The sequence below is a fragment of the Saimiri boliviensis genome, chromosome 10 (assembly GCF_048565385.1).
Source record: "Saimiri boliviensis isolate mSaiBol1 chromosome 10, mSaiBol1.pri, whole genome shotgun sequence".
In the NCBI taxonomy this organism is placed as follows: Eukaryota; Metazoa; Chordata; class Mammalia; order Primates; family Cebidae; genus Saimiri; species Saimiri boliviensis.
In genome coordinates this window covers 53,814,160-53,834,342 of record NC_133458.1, presented here as the reverse complement: position 1 = coordinate 53,834,342, position 20,183 = coordinate 53,814,160, and the positions used below count along the sequence as shown (strand labels likewise).

At 40.8% G+C, this 20,183-nt stretch overlaps 1 protein-coding gene across 7 annotated transcripts in view; it reads right to left on the bottom strand.

Annotated features, from left to right (window-relative positions):
- CCDC146 (coiled-coil domain containing 146) overlaps nt 1-20,183 on the bottom strand; it is a 164,044-nt gene that overhangs the window by 45,377 nt on the left and 98,484 nt on the right. For 4 of the 7 annotated variants that reach the window (XM_003921131.4, XM_074379293.1, XM_010344620.3 and 1 more), the window contains exons 3-4: nt 18,409-18,491; nt 14,231-14,440 (exon numbers count right to left, since the gene is read on the bottom strand). In XM_003921131.4, coding sequence (XP_003921180.1) covers nt 14,231-14,440; nt 18,409-18,491 — 293 coding nt within the window. Of the gene's footprint in view, nt 1-1,812; nt 14,006-14,230; nt 14,441-16,593; nt 17,175-18,408; nt 18,492-20,183 lie in introns of those variants that run through there. The other 3 variants (XM_074379294.1, XM_074379296.1, XM_074379295.1) reach the window with 3 other exon arrangements.

The following is a 20,183-nucleotide window of genomic DNA, read 5'->3' as shown; positions in this document are numbered from 1 at the left end:
TGTGTTTTTAGTAGAGATGGGGTTTCACCACATTAGCTAGACTAGTCTTGAACTCCTGACCTCATGATCTACCCACCTTGGCCTCCCAAAGTTCTGGGATTACAGGTGTGAGCCACCATGCCCAGCTAGCTTTTTCTTTTTGGTGTTACTTGGAATAGGTTGGTGCCTGCCTGGATTCCTGCTACAGCCTCCCAATTGATCTCCTACCTCTCCTGCCTCTACCTCTGCCCATTAAAGTCAATTCTCCACTCACACCATGGCGATTTTTTAACATGTAAATAAGACCACCTCATTTCACTGCTTGAAAAATTCCCATCATACCTGGACCAAAACTTGAACTCCTTTCCCAAGCCTACATGGCGCTTCCTCATCTGCCTCTCTAGTCTCACAGTCTGCCATTCTCTGGTGCCAGTCATGCCAGCTTCCTTGTCAAGCTTGTTTCTACCTCAGGGCCTTTGCCCTATCTGATCCCTCTGGCTGGCAAGCTCTCGCCACAGGTCTTTGCATAGCTCACTTCTTGCTTCATGCACACCGGTACCGACATTACCTTCACACAGAGGTACCTGACCATCTATCTAAAACAGCACCAATAATCCTCAACACTCTTCCCTTGTTTTGCTTTACTTTTCTATATAGTATTCATCACGACCTAACATTATATTACACATCTTCCCACTAGAAAACCTAGCTCCCAGTTTACCACTCCATCATATCTTAAAACGTGCCTGCATATAGTTGCCATCCAGCAAAGATTAATCTGAATAAATGGAACACTTGAAATGAGTTTTGTTTCCATTTTCATTCTTTGAAATAAACTAATGTATATGCTAAATGAAATAAGGGAATGCATATGGAACTACATGGTCACTCAGAATGACCCACTGCACCACATTCCTCTACATCCAGATTGGAGAAAACTCTCACAGAAATCACAGAAGGGAAGAGCCCACAGTTGTTCAAAGGTGTGGAGAAGGGTTATTCGAAGAGCTCAGTTTCAGTTTTGTGTGACAATCGCATTCCTGAGGTATAAGGAATGCTAGAGCCAGAAGAAACTTTACAGAGACCCACATGTGATAGGGACAGGGATACGCAGGAGACTGAATGAGTATTTCAGGTGAAGGACAGATTTAGACCAAGAGCCCAGTTTTTGTGATTATCAGATATGGGTATTTGAGGACAATTATTTGTTTCCACAACAAGCTATTAAAACTGTGATATGAATGCATAAGCAGCCCAAGTGGGCATACCTTGTCTATACTTCTATCTTGTCATTGGCTAAGTTCATAAGGATCTGCCTTTGGCCCTTGTGACAGGCACATTGCCATGTGTTTGCTATACCAGTTTCCCTTCCTGGACACACAGGGGAACTACATTGCACAGCCTCCCTTGCATTTGGATTGGGGCCAATGGACTAATTTGCCCAAGGAAGGGGAGTGGAAGTAAGTAACAAACGTCCTCCCCAGCCAGGTTGAACTTGGAAGCCGTGTGCTCCAGTTGGCAAAGCTAAGGACAGAGGTGGCTGCATGACTTGCACTGGACGGTGCTGTGAGCCAGAAATGCAATTTCATTAAGTTCTCCCACGGAGCTGTTAAGAGTTGTTCTGACTGCATAGCCTCACGGAAGCCTAACTTCTTATTCTGCACACCGTTTCCGCAGTGCCAGTTACAGTGATGACTTAAACATCCTTATTTCCAAGTCAGAATCTCCCTGAAGCTCCACATTTTAACGTTCAATTTCTTACTGGGCAATTCCAGTTGTGTGTATCAAAGGCCCCTCAGATTAAAACTCATTGTCTTCCTGTCTAAAACTTACTGTTTTTCTATTCCTTTTGGTCATTACCAATTCACTTCACTTTTGGCATTTCAGTTCATTTAATTTTCAAAATTATAAGCATGAGCATCCTTCTTGAAGTCTGTTTCTTGCTTTGAGATATTTTTCTTGGTTTTTGATTCTCAACTTTTGCTGTGACGCATTTGGAACATATTTGAGTTTACCCTGTTTGGGGCTCATCGAACTTTTTGAATCAGTGGGCTTTTCTTTCACCAAACATGGGGGAGTTTTCAGCCATTATTTCTTCAAATTTTTTCACATCATATACTTTCTCTTCTCTTCCTGCAACTCCAGTGACATGAATTAGATATTCTGCTATTGTCTCATTGATGCCTATGGATCTGTTCTTTTTGAGATTGCTCTGTTGCCCAGGATGGAGTGCAGTGGCACGATCTCAGCTCACTGCAACATCCGCCTCCTGGGTTCCGGCGATTCTCCTGCCTCTGCCTCCCGGGTAGCTGGGACTAAAGACATGTGCCACCATGCCCAAATAATTTTGTATTTTTAGTAGAGATGGGGTTTCACCATATTGGCCAGGTTGATCTTGAATTCCTGATCTCACATGAGTCGCCCACCTCAGCCTCCCAAAGTGCTGGGATTACAGGAGTGAGTCACTGTGCCTGGCCATGGATTTGTTCATTTTTATTCATTTTTTTAAAATCTCTGTTCAGATTAGACAATTTTATCATCAAATTCACTGACATCTGTGTGAAAGAGAGAAAGAGCACAACAGTGAGCAAGCAAAACAGACTTTTTAATTCTCTTGAGAATCACAGCTCCAAAGATTCTCTTTCCTCAAAATTTTGGCTCCTCTGGGCTCCCATTACATGTGACCTCTGCTACTGATGCCTCAGTGTTGCTTGGGAGCTGAGGCATGAGAGAATGGAGAGCAACAAAAAGCCAAACAGGGGTTTTGACTCTCTCCAAGCATCATGAGTTCCTTGCTTGTTCCTTGAGCCAGAACTAAAGGGCTTTTCATGGAGCTCTCTCTTTCCAGGTCAGTGTTCATCCCTGGATTTCTGCAGGTTAGCATTCAGGTTAGGAGATATCGGAGGGGAAAAATAATCAATTAACCACAGCTCAATGGTACTTTTAATTTTGACCTTTTTCCCCAAGCTGCCTGTTGTGATTTACTTTTCAGAGTCCTCAAACAGATGCTCCATACATTCCCCTCAATTTTATAGTTGTGTTCAGTGGGAGAGACAGGATGAAGTGGGCTTACTCCATCTTACCTGGAATCAGAACCCATCAGCTGATGTTTGAGGTCACAGGACTGGAAGGGATGGATCACTTTAGGAGAAATTGTAGATAGAAATAGGAAGAGAGCCAAGGACTGATTTCTGTGACTTCACAATTTAGAAATCCAGAAAATGAGGCTAGACTAGTAAAGCAAAAGCAAAATATTTCTAGTTTTTATTCCTGTATGGAAGGAGCTTAGAAGGCTCCACTCTACCTTAACAGGTAAAAACCTCAACAAACTGAGAAATCAACAACAATTCTCATATCCATACAAGAAGTGAGGTCACACAGAGGGCAAACTACTCTCCCCAAAACTGGAGAGACAGAAAGTGTATAAAGAGAATCACAACTTCCTGGAGCAGACACCCACAAGCAGAAACTTGGGCAGGAACCAGTGCTGGGCAGAAAAATCTAAATTGTAATCGGTGGAGGTTGAGTGTGGACATGTCTGAGAGTAAAAATCCCCAGTGGGACACAGTTTTGTGACATTTACCTCCAGGAGCTTAACCAGGTCTTCTCAGTGAGTCAAAGAAACCTCCTTGTGTTCCAACAGGAGGAAGGAAAGGAAGTATTTTGACATGCCAGAGTATTCTGTTGTTTTTAACGGGGCCCACCCTGAGCAACTATCATTAACTTGCTGGGGTTTGACCAGAGTCTAACGGACCTAGGGAAGTGAAATACCCAACTCCAGCTGGCTGTGGCCTTCCACATGGAGAAAGGGAAATACATGACTCCAGCCCACTCTGGCCATCCTGCCCTTCCTAAGAGGGTTTAAAGAGTGGTGGGAAGTACTGATGGAATTCACAGTTCAGAGTCACAGACTCATTAAAAGACTGAACCTAATCATGGCACTAGAGAATGGTCCCCTCCCCTCCATCCCTTACCACCATGTTCCTGAAGTCCTATTGAAAGCAGTTCCTTTTACCCAGTACATCATGTCTGGCTATCAAGGAAAAAACTGCAAGGCACATTAAAAGGCAAAAAACAGTCTGAAGAGACAGAGCAAGCATCAGAACCAGATATGGCAGGGATGTGTGAATTATCAGACCAGGAATTCAAAACAATTATGACTAATATGGTAAGAACTCTAACAGACAAACTAAATCACACACAAATACATTTAGGCAGTATAAGTAGAGTGATGGAAATTCTAAGACATAATATAAAAGAAATATTCAGACAGGTGTGGTGGCTCACACCTGTAATCCCAGCACTTTGAGAGGCCAAGGTGGGTAGATAACTTGAGGTCCGGAGTTCAAGACCAGCCTGGCCAACATGGTAAAACTCCATCTCTATAAAAAAATACAAAAATTAGCTGGGCGTGGTGGTGGCTACCTGTAATCCCAGCTGCTCAGGAGGTTGAAGCAGGAGAATTTCTTGAACCTAGGAGGCAGAGGTTGCAGTGAGCAAGACTGTGCCAAACAATGAAACAACAATAACAACAACAAAAAATAAAGAAAGAAAAGAGATATACTAGAGATCAAAAGCACTGTATCAGAAATGAAGAATGCCTCTAATAGGATTGCTAACAGAATGAACTTGGCTGAGGAAGGAATCTCTGAGCTTGAGGATATCTTACTCAACGCTACCCAAACTAAAAAGTATAAAAAGACTAGGGAGAAAAACAGAATATCCAAGATCTGGGACAACTACAAATGACATAAATACTCATAACAGGAATACCAGAAGGAGAAGAAAGGAAGGAACACAAGAAATATCTGAAGCAATAATGATTGAGAATTTCCTTCAAATGAATGCCAGAAACTAAACTACAGATCTAGGAAGCTCAAAGAACACCCAGGCATAACATATGTAAATTACAGAAAGTCAAAGATAATGAAAATTCCTGAGAGAAGTTAGAAGAAAAACACACTTACCTATGGAGGAACAAAGAATTACATCTGATTTCTCCTCAGAAGCCTTACATGCAAGGAGAGAGTAGAATGAAATATTTAAAGTGTTGAGAGTTAAAAAACCACCAACCTAAAGCTGTGAACTCTGTGAAATTATTCCCTAAAGGAGAAATAAACACTTTCTCTGACAAAAATTGAAGACATTTATTTGTCAATAGACCTGCTTTGCAAGAAATGATAAAGGAAGCTCTTTAGAGGGAAAAAAATAATGTAGGTCAGAAATGATATAGCTCAGATCTATATAAATGAAGAGCATTAAGGATGGAATCAGTGAAGCTAAAATAAAAGCTTTTGTCTTATTCTTATTTGAGGTAACAGATAACACTGTTCAAATTTATAACAACAGCAATGCCTTCAATTACATATGCATATATATTTATGTATGCCCATGTGTAAGTGAAATGAATGACAGCATTGATACAAGGGATAGGAAGGAGGAATAGGACTATTTCATTATTTTAAAAGTACTCGAAGTGGTATAGTGTTATTTGAAAATGATCTTGAATTAGCTGTAAAAGTGTATTGCAAACTCCATGGCAACCACTTAAAGTAAAAAAAGATGTACAACTGATATACTAAGAAAGGAGAGAAAATAGAATTATATTAAATGCTCAGTTAAAACCACAAAAGGCATAAAAAGAGGGAACAAAAGCAGGAAATGAAGAACAAGCACAAGAAATAGAGAACAGTAACAAATATGGTAGAAGATATTAACCCAACTACAACAGTAATCACGTTAAATGTCAGTTAAAATACTGTCACAATGGATCCAGAAAGAAAGAAAAAGACCCAAGACCCAAATTATATGTTGTCTGCCAATAACTCGGTTTAAATATAAAGACACATATACATTAAAACTAAATGGATGGAGAAAGATATGCCACACTAATATTTAAAAAAGAGCAGGAGTTACTAAATTAATTTCAGATAGAACAGACCTCAGAGCAAGAAAAGTTATCAGAGACAAAGAGGGGCATTATATAATGATAAAAGAGTCAATTCTCTGAGAAGACCTAATGAATTCTTAATGTTTATGTACCTAACAACAGAACATCAAGACATGAGGCGAAACTGATCAAAGTGCAAGGAGAAGTAGATGGATCCACTCTCACAGTTGGAAACTTCAACATCCCTCTAACAAAAATGCACAGATCCAGAAGTGAGATCACTTCAGGACATAGTAAAACCCAATAATCCCATCAGTCAATTGGATATACTTGGCATCTATAGAAAGAAATGTCACAAGTTTTTCTGAAAGTCACACATCATTGTAAATTGAGATTAACAAAGAAAAGAAATAAACATTAGAAAGTACAAAAAGTGAATGGGAACATACGGTCTTGTTCACTTGTTGATGAGGAAATACAAAAAACCCGTTTATGTTATATTTTTAATGAATAAGATGAGATAACACGAGGCTAGAATGAGATTTTGGAAACTGCCTCAAATAGCTTGAATGTTCTAAACGAAATAATGAGTTGGATATAATTGCATATTTCTTCTTCCAGTAACCACATTTTGAACTGTTTTATCTACCAGATTTCCTGAAGAAATCTAAGAGAAATATTTTTCACTTTTCTTGCTGTTCTGCATTTAATGGCTATTAAGTGCCAAAGAAGTCCCAAGATTTCCCAAGTGTGATCTATACCAACTTTAAAATCTTTCTATAAAGTTTGTATTGATCACACTTGGAAAATCGTAAGAAATAAAAGAATACACAGAATATTCCACTGGTTATATCAAATAAGCAGCTCCCCCTAGCCCATAGACCTAGGAACATGAGCTAAAGGCACATGCACACCAGGTTTTTAAATTACATACATTTAAGGGGTACAAGTACAGTTTTGTTACATGGATATATTGCAGAGTGAAGCCAGTGCTTTTGGTACAACCATCACTAAATTATATACATGTATACCCATTAAATAATTTCTCATCCTTTACCCTTCTCCGGTCCTCCCAATCCTTCTAAGTCTCGAGTATCTACTAGTCCACACTCTATGTCCATGTGTATATATTAATTAGTTCCCACTTATGAGAACATGTGGCTTTCTTTTTGTGAGTTTTTTCACTTAAGATAATGGCCTCCAGTTTCATCCGTGTTGCTGCAAAAGACATGATTTTGTTCTCTTTTTTATGACTGAATAATATTCCATTGTACATATACGCGACAGTTTCTTTATCCAATCATCTGTTGATATACACCCAGGTTATTCCATATCTTTGCTATTGTGAATAGTGCTGCAATAAACATACAAGTGCAGGTATCTTTTTGTCTGATTTATTTTCCTTGGGTATATACCCAGTAGTGGGATTGCCAGATGGACTAGGAGTTCTATTTTTTGTTCTTTGAGAAATATACACACTGTTTTCCATAGAGCTTGCATCAATACACATTCCTAGCAACAATGTAGAAATGTTCCCTATACTCAGCATCTCCGCCAACATCGTATTTTTTATCTTTTTAATAGCCATTCTGATTGGTATACAATGATATATCATTGTGGTTTTAATTTGCATTTCTCTGGTTTGTGATGTTGAACATTTTTTCATTTGCTTCTTAGCCATTTGTCTTCTTTGGAAAAATGTCTATTCATGTCCTTTGCCCATTTTTTAATGGGATATTTTTTTTTTTTTTTGAGATGGAGTTTTGCTCTTGTTACCCAGGCTGGAGTGCAATGGCGCGATCTCGGCTCACCGCAACCTCCGCCTCCTGGGCTCAGGCAATTCTCCTGCCTCAGCCTCCTAACTAGCTGGGATTACAGGCACGTGCCACCACGCCCAGCTAGTTTTCTTTTGTATTTTTAGTAGAGAGGGGGTTTCACTATGTTGACCAGGATGGTCTCGATCTCTCGACCTTGTGATCCACCCACCTCAGCCTCCCAAAGTGCTGGGATTACAGGCTTGAGCCACCACGCCCGGCCAGGATTGTTATTTTTATGAAATTTTATTTGCAATAATGTAGATGAATCTTGTGACACAGTGAATAAATGCATCACATCAAATTTAATGTAGGTTAGTTGTCGAGACTACAAATTGAAGCTGGGTTTTTAGCTCTTTAAATAGTTACGCTTTTGTGTTTAGAACTTGCATATGCACTAGCGATATTTTACTTCCCAGATATTGATCCTAAACCTCAGGCAAGCTGCCACCAGGGGGTGGTAGTGTGCTGCCATCTTTTTGTTACAAAGGCAACCTGAGTATTTCTGAGTTTCAAAATGGTGACAGCAAGCTCTTTCACAAGATGTGACTTATAGTCTTTTTGTTTTGTTTAAACAAACATAAAATGACTAATTCTTTGGGACATTTAATCTTACTACATTTCTGTCATACATTTTTTTATATTAAATACTGACTTATTTCCTCTAAAAGGAATGTATTTTTCTATTTTTAATGACCATAATCCTATTCCATCACACATGGTTGATCATTTTTATTTTCCCTAATATCTTTTAATAAACATTTTAAATGCGTATGCATGGTTGAATCCATTTTTACCTAGCGATTAATTAAAATATTTTCCTAAGTTGCTAAACAGATTTGATAATTAATAATAGCTATTTTCAAGGTTTTCTATTGGGTGGATGTATCATAATAAAATAATATTAAATATTATTTATCATATGCTGAGCATACTCTGTGCCAGGTGCTTTAAACGTATCACATCTAATATCGACAACCTTGCTAAGTAGGAATTGTTGGTTTGGTTGTACAAATGAAGTAGCTGAGGAGTTAAATAACTTACAAAGTCACAGTCAAAGCTAAACTGGCATACGGATACAGCTCTGGCTACAGAGGTTCAGTATCAAGATACTTCTGGAATGCATTATTTAAATATCCCACAATTTTTTAGAGTTCAGATTGCTTCCAATTTTTCATTTTGATAAATATCATAAACATCTTTATGCATTACATCTTTTTTTCTCCTTCTGGGTTATCACCTTTTTTTTTTTTTTTTTTTTTTGGAGATGGAGTTTCGCTCGTTACCCAGGCTGGAGTGCAATGGCGCGATCTCGGCTCACCGCAACCTCCGCCTCCTGGGTTCAAGCAATTCTCCTGCCTCAGCCTCCTGAGTAGCTGGGACTACAGGCGTGCGCCACCATGCCCAGCTAATTTTTGTATTTTTAGTAGAGACGGGGTTTCACCACGTTGACCAGGATGGTCTCGATCTCTTGACCTTGTGATCCACCAGTCTCGGCCTCCCAAAGTGCTGGGATTACAGGTGTGTGCCGCCGTGCCCGGCCTGGGCTATCACTTTTACATGGGATTACTGGGGCAAAATCATGTTTTTGTTTCTGTGCCTCCTGGTATGTATTAACTCCTAACCTTTCACACTCACATTAAAACTTGGCTGGGCATGGTGGCTCATGCCTATAATCCCAGCACTTTAGGAGGCCAAGGCAGGCAGATCATGACATCAGGAGTTTGAGATCAGCCTGGTCAACATAGTGAAACCCCACTTCTACTAAAAATACCAAACTATTAGCCGATTGTGGTGGCGGGTACCTGTAATCCCAGCTACTTGAGAGGCTGATGCAGGAGAATCGTTTGAACCCGGGAGGAGGAGGTTGCAGTGAGCTGATTGCCGCTGCACTCCAGCCTGCACAACAGCAAGACTCCATCTAAAAAAACCAAATAAACAAACAAACAAACAAAACTTAAATCTGACAGTTTTCAGCTATCCTGACTAAGGGGTGTTTTGACCTCAAAGCCTCTTAGGATTTACCTCCTTTCTAAAGCAAGAGAGTCCTAGGTAAAGAGATAATGCAGGAGGAAGCCTGATACGCTGACATGTGTGAGAGGCATCATTCACCACAGGAGTAGAACCAGCATGGATGGGTGAAAGTTGCAAGAAGGTAGGTTTATGAACAAATCCAATAACCATTTAAGTGTAGGAGCATTTCCAAAGTTGGAATGATGGGAGGCTGAGAGCTTCCCGTCACTGGAAGTGTTTACGCATAAACTGAATGATCACTGAGAGAAGACTCAGGTGACTGACCTGCAGTCAGGGCTGAGAGCCACCTTTGGAACCCACAGTCCTCTAACTGTAATGTGACTCAGAACCACATAAGCAAGTGTCACTTAGGGACGGGGGTGGTAGGCTTGGGCAAAAATCGTAATCATTACTTTTTGGGTGGGATCTGCCTTTCAAGCAAGTATCTCAGGTGCTTCTCTTTGAGTTATGAGAAACACATTCTGAGAAACCTGTTCTAAACTAGTTTTTTAAAGATATTTGTTGCCACAGAAGAGCAAAGATTTTTTTTTAAGTTAAGGTAAAATCGGTTCTAGCGGTTTTTCCTTGTGACTAGTCCTGAGTACCTACGTGCCCCTCTGTCCCATTCTAATTTTCTGGAATTCCAGATGCACTGCCAAGATCATTCCTCCTTTCCTTTCTTACCAGATCTGCTGTTTCGTGATTCCAACTTTGCTGTTATCACTGGACCAACAATGAAAAACAACTAATAATCCCTGACTGTGCAATAAAGATCACAGGAACCAGCCACGGGAGAGCAAACTGTCGCTAAGGTCAGGGTCACATCAGGACAGCCCTGCACGTGTGCGGCCCGACTGTCCCCACTCTCCGTGTTCACAGTACAGCAGACAGTGCCAGCTGACCACAGCCGTGTTTCCCCCGACTGACCAAGGCTGGTCAGAATGAGTCAGATTTAGCATGAAAGACACAATGTATTTGCTGTCCAAATTTTAGGAATTACTAGAAAACAGGGAAACCCCAAAAGGTAACCAAGTCAAGGCAAGGCAAAGGTTGAAGAGAGTACTGAAAAATCATCTCAAACTGTTTAGAAAGGTAAGTACTCCTGTTTTGTTTCAAAAAATAGTTCAACAGTATTTATTTAACTATTTTATTTACAGCTTATTTGTTTAACTTTAAATAGATTACCTATTATTTCCTGAACTGCATGCTTATCAAGTCATAAATATTAACCCAGAAACAGAAAGTACTGTAACATAGATTTAATTACTAACCAATCACCTAATTAGATTTATTAACATTTATCAAGAGTTATGTGAACACACACACACACACAATTGATAAAATTACACAGTAAAATCCTTTCCCTAGAGTATTTGAACAATATGTTGTTCTTAGTAGTTGCCAATGATTCAGAAGTTCCTAAAGATATTGGGGTGGAGGAGTGCTAGTTATTTGGGCTTCTATTATCTAGACACTCAATGTGAGTTTGTTGTGCTGGTCTGACAAATATCATCTGTATATGTGGATGAATTGTTCTCTCTCATTGACTTCATCTCTTTATTTTTATGTGGGGATGGAAATATCTACTTTTTCCAGGGGGAAGGAGGTCAGTGGGAGGGTGTTGAGGGAATTTGTTTCTGTATCATGTACAGTCATGTGTCTCCTAACAATGGGAGTATGTTCTGAGAAATGCGTTGTTAGGCAATTTCATCATTGTGTGAACATCACAAACCTACATGGTGTAGCCTACTCCACATCTAGGCTATGCAGTGTAGCCTGTTGCTCCTAGAGACCTGCACAGCAGGTTACTGTACTGAGTACCACAGGCAATTGTAATACAATGATAAGTATTTGTGTATCTAAACAAAGAAAACACACAGTAAAATTTTGGCATAAAAGATAGAAAATGTTTCACCTATATAGGACACTTAGCATGAATGGAGGTGGCAGGACTGGAAGTTGCTCAGTGTGAGTGAGTGAGTGGTGAGTGAAAGTGAAAGACTAGGACGTTACTATACACTACCGTAGACTTTATAAACGCTAGACACTTAGGCTACACCACATCACTACATTTATACAAGATATTTTTCTTTCTTTGATAAATGAACCTTTTTACTTTACAAAACTTTTTTTAGCTTTTAGCTCATAACACAGCTTAAAATACAAACACACTGTAGAGCTGTATAAAAATGTTTTCTTTATATTCTTATTCTGTAAGGTTTTTAAATTTCTTTTTACTTTTACAACATTTTTGTTAAAGACAAAGACATAAACACGCACATTAGCCTAGGCCTACACAAGGTCAGGATCAAAGTCACTGTGTTTTACCTCCACATCTTGTCCCACTGGAAGGCAGTGAGGAGATGTTATCCCCCATAACAACATCGTTTTCTCGAGCACCTCCCGAAGGACCTGCCTGAGGCTTTTTTACAGTTGACATTTTTAAAATAAATAGCGAAAGTACACTCCAAATAAAATAAAACTATCGAATACAAATACAAGGTAAAAGTAATTTTTTAGCTTCATTATAAAGTTATGGGACCACCATCGTATAGACGGTCCACTGCTGACGGAAACACCCTTCTGTGGTGCATCACTGTGATACTAAATATGTTAAGCCAATGAAAAGCACAGCTTATAATTTTTTCCTGATATTTCCTTTGACATCATCATCATTTTTATGAAAATAAGCTTGTTAGTTCTTGAGCTGTTAATCTTTGAGAATGCAAGGGAACCTGTTCAAGCTTCAGAATGAAACATTATAAATTCGAAAAGAATAGACATTAAACATTTCTGCAAATGTGCATTTTGAATGTTCTTATTCACCGTGGGCCACTATGCATTGTCCCCTTCACATCTCAGTGAATAATTTGCCTGTCTACACCTAAAAGGCAACAGTTCTGGTTTTTGTTTCTGTTTTTTTCTCTTGGCAGGAATAGTTGGAAATTTTAAAGAATTTAAATATCAACTGGCTTATGTTCTTCTTACTCTTTCATGAAAATGTCAAGCATTCATATTTTCAATACTAATGAACAACCACCAATTGTTTTAATTTCATTATTTTCTCAACTGAAAGAGCACAGAGAGCGCAGAAATAGCTGGGCTTTCTTTTTATAGATCTCACTGGTAAGCCTGAAACAAGTTTAGACTGAAAGACAAAAAACTCCCATTTTCCCCCCTGAATAGGATCTCTTGATTAAACTGACCTTTATTCACACCCCCTCCCCCCAGCCACCTCCGGTGAAAAGATAGGACCCAAAGAGAGGATTTCAAACCTAGGGCTTACAAGATCTTTGAGAGGTCGCTCAAGGCTTTTGCTTATCTCTAGGCAGGACTGAATTATATTTGCACTGTCAGAAATCTACCTACTCTTAAAAATAGCCAGAGAAAGTTCTGCCACCTTAAATGGTAACAAACTCCAGGAGAAATGGTTTTGCTTTTGCTCCAGTACTCAGGCACAGCACACAGCACACCACCGCAGAAAACTTGAATTGCAATCATTTTCAAATTCAATCTAAACGGTATGACTTGCTGAACAAACTCTTCCACTGACTTGCTACTCCATGGGAGGAATGTTAGAGGAGACTGTGAAAGTAACATTTCTCTTTTAAGCATTTAATGTCTGCTTTCGTTCACTAAAGGACATCCTCTAAATTTGGATAAGTAAATGTGTCTTCCAAAAGGATAGACCTTTCCTCCTTGATCCTGGGGAACAGCCTAGTCACAGGAGATGAAGTTTGCATAAGTGGTCCTGTTGCTGCTATCTTAGAAGGATAGAGTGAGCCAGATGAGATGTGACCTCAGCTCATGGCGACTTGTTTGGAAAAAGCATGTAGAGAGCCATGCTCACCATGCGGATGATCTGCCACAGTCACAGGATGAGGGGCCACAGAACAGGGCAGGGGAAGGGAAAGGGAGTGCTAAGAAATTTTTCTGTGGAGTGTGTTCTTTGGCTGCAGCTCTCAATACTATGGCTTTCCTGCCATGAAAAACACAGCAGGAATCTCTGTCACCTGAGGTTGTTTCTTTTTTTTTTTTTTTTTTTTTGAGAAAAGAGTCTTGCTCTGTTGCCAGGCTGGAGTACAGTGATGCAATCTTGACTCACTGCAACCTCTGCCTAAAGGGTTCAAGTGATACTCGGGCCTCAGCCTCCCAAATAGCTGGGCTTACAGGCATGCCACCACATCCTACTGATTTTTGTATTTTTAGTAGAGACAGGCTTTCACCATGTTGGCCAGGATGGTCTTGAATGCCTGACCTCGTGATCCACCCGTATTGGCCTCCCAAAGTGCTGGGATTACACGTGTGAGCCACCGCACCTGGCCGTCACCTGAACTTTTATTTGAGAAGAGTAATCTTCCTGTTCAGGGACTCCCCATTCCATTCTAAGGATTCAAGAGAACTAGGCTTGCAATCATCATCACACTGCTATCTCACACTCCTTCAATCACCTCCAATCTGATTTTTTCTATTTATGTGGAAACAACTTTGCTTCTATCTGTCTTCAGTGTGCTGGAGAGAATTGCAGACTTACCTATTTAATCTGTACTGATTATGGAACTCTCTTTCCTTTGCTGCATTATATTCATTTTGATACTTGAGAAGTTGCTCTCTCATTTTGGAGACCTCTGTGGAGAATGCTTCTGGAAAATTATCAGCTTGCTGCACATGAAACTGCTGCTGTTGTATTTGCTCAGTGAAACGTTTGGCATTCTGTAGCAGCTGGACCTCTGACTCCTGTGTGCTGGGTTACATGAAAAACAGAGACTCGCCTCATGAGACATGTACACCCTCGGTTCCCTTAGCGGTTCCTGTGAGCGTCCAGTGAGGACAGCTGCCCCCCAACTCCTGGGTTCAACTCAACTCTGTGACATTTTTGTGCCAAGTCAGTTGACCCTTCAGGTCCATGAGTCCACGTCTGTGGATTCGACCAACCATCATGGGAAATTTTTGTTAAAAAATTGTGTCTGTTTCACCTTTGTGGTATTCTCCTCCAAAACACCTAACTCTGGTTTCAATATGAGAAAAATTCTAAACTGAGGAACGTTCTATAGAATACCCAACCAGCACTCTTAAAACTGTCAATGTGATTTAAAACACAAGGAAAGATAGAGAAATTGGAGAAATTGTCACCAGGAGACCAAGGAGACACGAGGACTATGTATACTGCATTGGGTCCTGGAAAAAGAAAAAGAACTTTGGTGGAAAAACTGTTGAAAATCTGGAGTTTAATTAATAGTCATATACAAATGTTAACTTCCCAGTTTTGACAGCCCATGGTTATGTAAGATGCTTGCATTGGAGGAAAATGGGTGAAGGGTAAATGAGAACTTTGTATATTATTTTTCTAACTTTTCTATGACTCTAAAATTGTTCCAAAATAAAAGGTTTAAATTGTTTTTTTTTACTGAACATGTACAGACTATTCTTGTCATGATTGCCCAAACAATACAGTATAACAGCTATTTACATAGCATTTACATTGTTCTAGGTATCGTAAGTAATCTAGAAATGCTCTGAAGTATACAGGAGAGTGTGATTAGGTTATATGCAAATATGACATCATTCTACATCAGGGACTTGAGTATCCATGGATTTTGGTATCTGCAGGAGGTCCTGGAATCAATCCCCCATGGATGATTTTGGTATCTGCAGGAAGTCCTGGAATCAATCCCCCAAGAGACGACTGTATGATGCTGGGGACAAGAGGTGAATCAGGCTCAGCTCCTAGCTTCAACAATCTAACAATCTGGCAGATGAGAGGAATACCAGATGACAAGTACTACCGCTGGAGTCCAGATCGAGACAGCAGGAGACAACCGAGAAACGATCACTCAACGGGAATGTGACATTTGCACTTGACTTTGAAGAATGATTATGACTTACTAGAAGAGGATAAACGATAGGGGAAAACAGGAGATTTCCCCTTGAACTCCCCAAACAATCCTAGCTCCCTTGAATTCTTCTAACGTAATTGTAGGAAAATCTCTTCCCCCTTAGTGGACTAAGAAAAGACAGCAACCTTTCTAATGGCATTTTATTAGGCAACTAGGAAGAGAAATTCCCATGTACAATTATGGATATATATTAATTTATAGATTTCTGATCCTAAGTTGGACACTGGTTAGAGCTGGACTTGAAGGTCACAGTAATGGGAGATTCCTATAACCTCAGTTATATTCTACGGCCTTGGCCCTATACAGGAAAAACGGGTCAACATCTGTCAGAGGATGTAGAATATGGACCTGGTGGAATCTCCAGTATCTTGTAGAACTCTATGCTGCAAGCTAGCATCAGCTAGCATCAGCCCCAGCCTTACCAGTACACACGCTTCATCTTTCCCAGGTACCGCTCCTATTAGAAGTAAGCCCTCGACACTTCCTGTTTTAACGCCAGAGCTCTCTTCTGATGTGTGCTCCCCGTCAACTGTCGTCACCAAAAGAAATCTTCAAGTTCCAGCTCATTTGCAGAGATGCCCAATGACTTGATCAAGCCGATCTCAAATGAAGTTACCTTGTGTCTGCTTTACTGTTGTGGTTCAGTAAAGACACATCCATTTTCCCAGGCTTTATAATGTCATTTGCTCAATGGCATATAGCAAAACATTTACTGGGACACAAATATGTTCCAGGTATGACATTAGGTACCAAATAACACAAATAGCTACAATGATACCTCAAATAATTTTCATTAGTGAAAGCTGAAATTATTCTCCTACAATTCATATCCATGTATGCTAATAAACTTTGTAAATCTAAAAGTTATCTATCTCCTTAATAGGTCAGGCTTCAACTACTGAAATTATAAGCTGTTGGCCCAGGCTACAGTGCCTGTTTTTCCACAGAAAGAGGAGGACGCGGTGGTAGGGTTCCAGCCAGAACACAAATGGTCACTTACCCACAAGTACTCAGAACATGATACCGGCAGAAGAGACTTCAGCAATTCTTATAACATGGTTTCTATGGAAGTCTCATTCAGTTTCAGTTCAATATTTTCAAGCTACGTCTGCCCGCCTGTAGTCCTCACACCATGAATCAAGAGTCTACTTCATATCTTTCCCATGTACCAGGCATTGGGAGTAGGAGAGAATGGCGAGTGTTTGCAATGGCAACAGAGGGAACTAAGGAGCCAAGAGGAAGTCAAATGCGGGTAGCAGAGGGGAAGTTAGCTGTTTTGCAACACAACCTGGAAGAGGAAGAAATAACAGCATAGCTGAGGTCCTGCATTGCTACTTTGACTAGGGCTCAGAGAGCTGAGTTGCAGAGGACCAGGGAGGAGGAAGTAAAGTCAAAGCACCCTGCAAATCTCCACTGGGCTCTAGATAAGAGCTATCCAGAGGGCAGGAAACACTGATATTCCTTGTATCTGCAAAGAGGATTGGAGGGATGCTCAGAGAAATGTATGGCATTTCCTCTCAGTTAAGCAGTGTAAGATTACTCCAGACTTTCCACTTAAAGTATCAAAATTCCTGAGTCTTGAGAATTCTGAGTACACATTGGCAGGCGGGACCAGCTATGGGGGAGTGAAACCTCCATTAGGAGTCGGGATGAGGACTTGGCTTGGGCTTGAGGATGAGGAACCAAGGCTGGGGGCTCTGGAGGGGTGCGAGGAACCTGGGTGTACCTGGAGTTTGCGTAGGAATGCAGCTCTGCTCTTTTCCAAGTTTTTCTCTTTCCTCATGCTCCCACCCTCAAAGTAGCCAAATATCTCTGGGCAAGATAAGAAGGAGGGCGCAGTGATCGGGAATTGTGGGGAGAGGATGGCTGGGGAGTGGCAGCATGGAGTTTCTATCTGTTGCTGTCACTTCTTGGCTTTTGATGAAGACACCATGAGAGGCCATGAGACAGGAGGGGGCAAAAGAAAGAAAGAGGCTTGGGAGTGGTAAAGAATCACAGCATAACAAGGTTTTCCCTCTTTCCTTACTCCCCTGCCGTCTTAATTTCCAGTGGCTTATAGCCAGTGCTTAGGCAGACTTGTTGGACTCTTCTGTGGTAGCCTGTTCTGACCTGTTGTTGACTGGGACCTGCAAGAGAAGTAGCTTGTGATATGGGGAGGAGAAGAGAAGTGAAGACAGGGTCTCAGCAGACTTAGGCTGAGGTTGTTGGAGAATCTACACCTCTGAGCGTTGAGCAGAGAGGGGAGAAGAGTCCTGCAGGTGTGTTCTATGCAGACACTGGCCGTGTCCCACCGGAATCCTCTTGCCCATCTGCAGCTTTGGTGGACAGTTGCCATATGTACCAACAGCCACTGTGTCCCTTTGCCTGAAGGCTGTCTCTCTGGCCATCAGAGTCTGCTTGGTTTGTCAAAGGGCAAGCTAGAAACACCAAAAGCTAATCTCTTTGGGAGTACTTTTTAATCAATGAGGGGTGGAAACTGGTGGGCAAATATTCCAGTTTCCTCCTTCTTCACTGGGAGAGTGCTGAGGTGTGTTCCACAGCCACTCAGAGGCTCCTCCGTGATGCTGAGCCCCAGATGGCCGTCATATAAACTCGCAGATGAACACGGCCCGCTGAAGGCTGCATTCCTTCCTTCCCACTTGCACTTCCCCCTTTTCTCACGATGCTTTCTTGTATCACTTCTCAAACTACCTGAATGCAAATTCTTGCCCCAGGGTCTGCTTATGGGGGAATGCAAATAAAGACAGGTCTCATCACACACAAGTAAGAAATTTAAAGACAATAAATCATGTCTTCATATTGGTAAATTGCATACCTCATCACGGCGTCATGCAGCAAGGTATACTTGGCTTTTAACTCTGCCATTCTGGTTCCAGGAAGTTTTCCCATAGCATGTAACTAGCAAAGAGAACATAAGGTCACTATTAATCACCACCCTCTTTAGGCTTACCTAGGAGATAGAATGGATATATGGATATCTCATAATATCCTCAATTAAACATTAGAGGATACACATGAGGCAATGTGGTATGCTGGAGACACGTGGGTGTTTGGAGAAAACAGTGCCAGTTCTATTCTACCCCCTGTACATTCTGCGTTCTCAGGCAAGTCTTTTCATCTCCCTAGGCTGTTACTTCTTTGTCTGGAAATTGAAGGAATTGAGTTAAATTCTTCTAATTGTAAAAAAACTTCCTGGTTTAGCAAACAATCTGAATAGTGCAGATTATAGGATGGCTATTTGCAAGTTGAGAAAATGAATGATTGTTGAACAGCTACTAGAGTATGTGTTGCCTATCAGTTATTTCATTCTTAAAAAATGTTTTGTGAAATAGATATTGTCATCTCCATTTGAAACTCAAGTTTAGAAAAGTGATTTGTTCAAGGTTATAGAGCCAGTTAAAGGCAGAGTGAGAATTCAGACCCAAGTGGTCCAGCTCCAAAAACCCATGATCACTTCCCTGTACCATGATGACTTTCCTCTGCCATCAAAGCAGCATGGAAAGTTTTCCAGTGCATAAAGAGGCACTATTTATTCCCATTTTATTTCTGGTAAAGAAAACTTTTGATCTGTTCTTTGAGTTACGTGAGAATTAGTTAACGGACATCATAAAACATCGTCCAACACTAAAGGTTTACCATCCTAAAATTGTAATGCAATAAGCATTTGTAGTAGGTTTGAATTTAACTGCTAGTAACAGTATCAAAACAGAACTAAAGAAAATATTTGTGTTTTTCAACCCTGTTGTTCTTACCTCTGTTTGTTTATTTATTTGAGACAGAGTCTCACTCTGTCACCCAGGCTGGCGTGCTGCAGTGGTACAATCTTGGCTCACTGCAACCTGCACCTCCCAGGTTCAAGCGATTCTCCTAAGTCAGCCACCCAAGTAGCTGGGACCACAGGTGCGTACCATTATGCCCGGCTAATTTTTTGTATTTTAAGTAGAAATGGGTTTTCACCATGTTAGCCAGTCTAATATGGTCTTGAACTCCTGATCTCAGGTGATCTGCCTGCCTCAGCCTCCCAAAGTGCTGGGATTAGAGGTGTGAACCACCACACGTGGCCCTTACCTCTAAAGTAGTTATTGAATCCATCCACTTTCCTCTCCCTTCCCTGATCTCACTGGTCCAAGTCTCATCACCTCTCAGCTGGACTATTACAGAACCTCCTAAATACCCTTCTGCCAGGGAGCTTTTTCCAGGGAGATCTTTTTAAAAATCAGAAAAGGTTATGTTATGCTGGGTGCTCAAAACACTTCAAGTGGAATAATATTCAAGACCCTTGGTATTCAAGACCTTGAGGTCCTACCTGACCCTGCCGCCCCCACAGCCTCCTTTCACAACACCCTCTTTAAGCTCCTAGTGCTTCTGCCACACTGGCTATCTGGGATTTCCACAAATGTGTGAGTCCCTCTTTTTCTCCATGGCCTCTGCGTTAGCCATTTGTCGCTCCCCACACTTCACTCCAACTCTTTCTTCCAGCTTAAATATCAGTTCATAAGAAGGCCTTCTCTGACTTCCAAATCTAGGGAAGATAACCACATATGCTTGCTCCAACTCCTAAAGAACGCTGTGCTTCATAACATTACAATC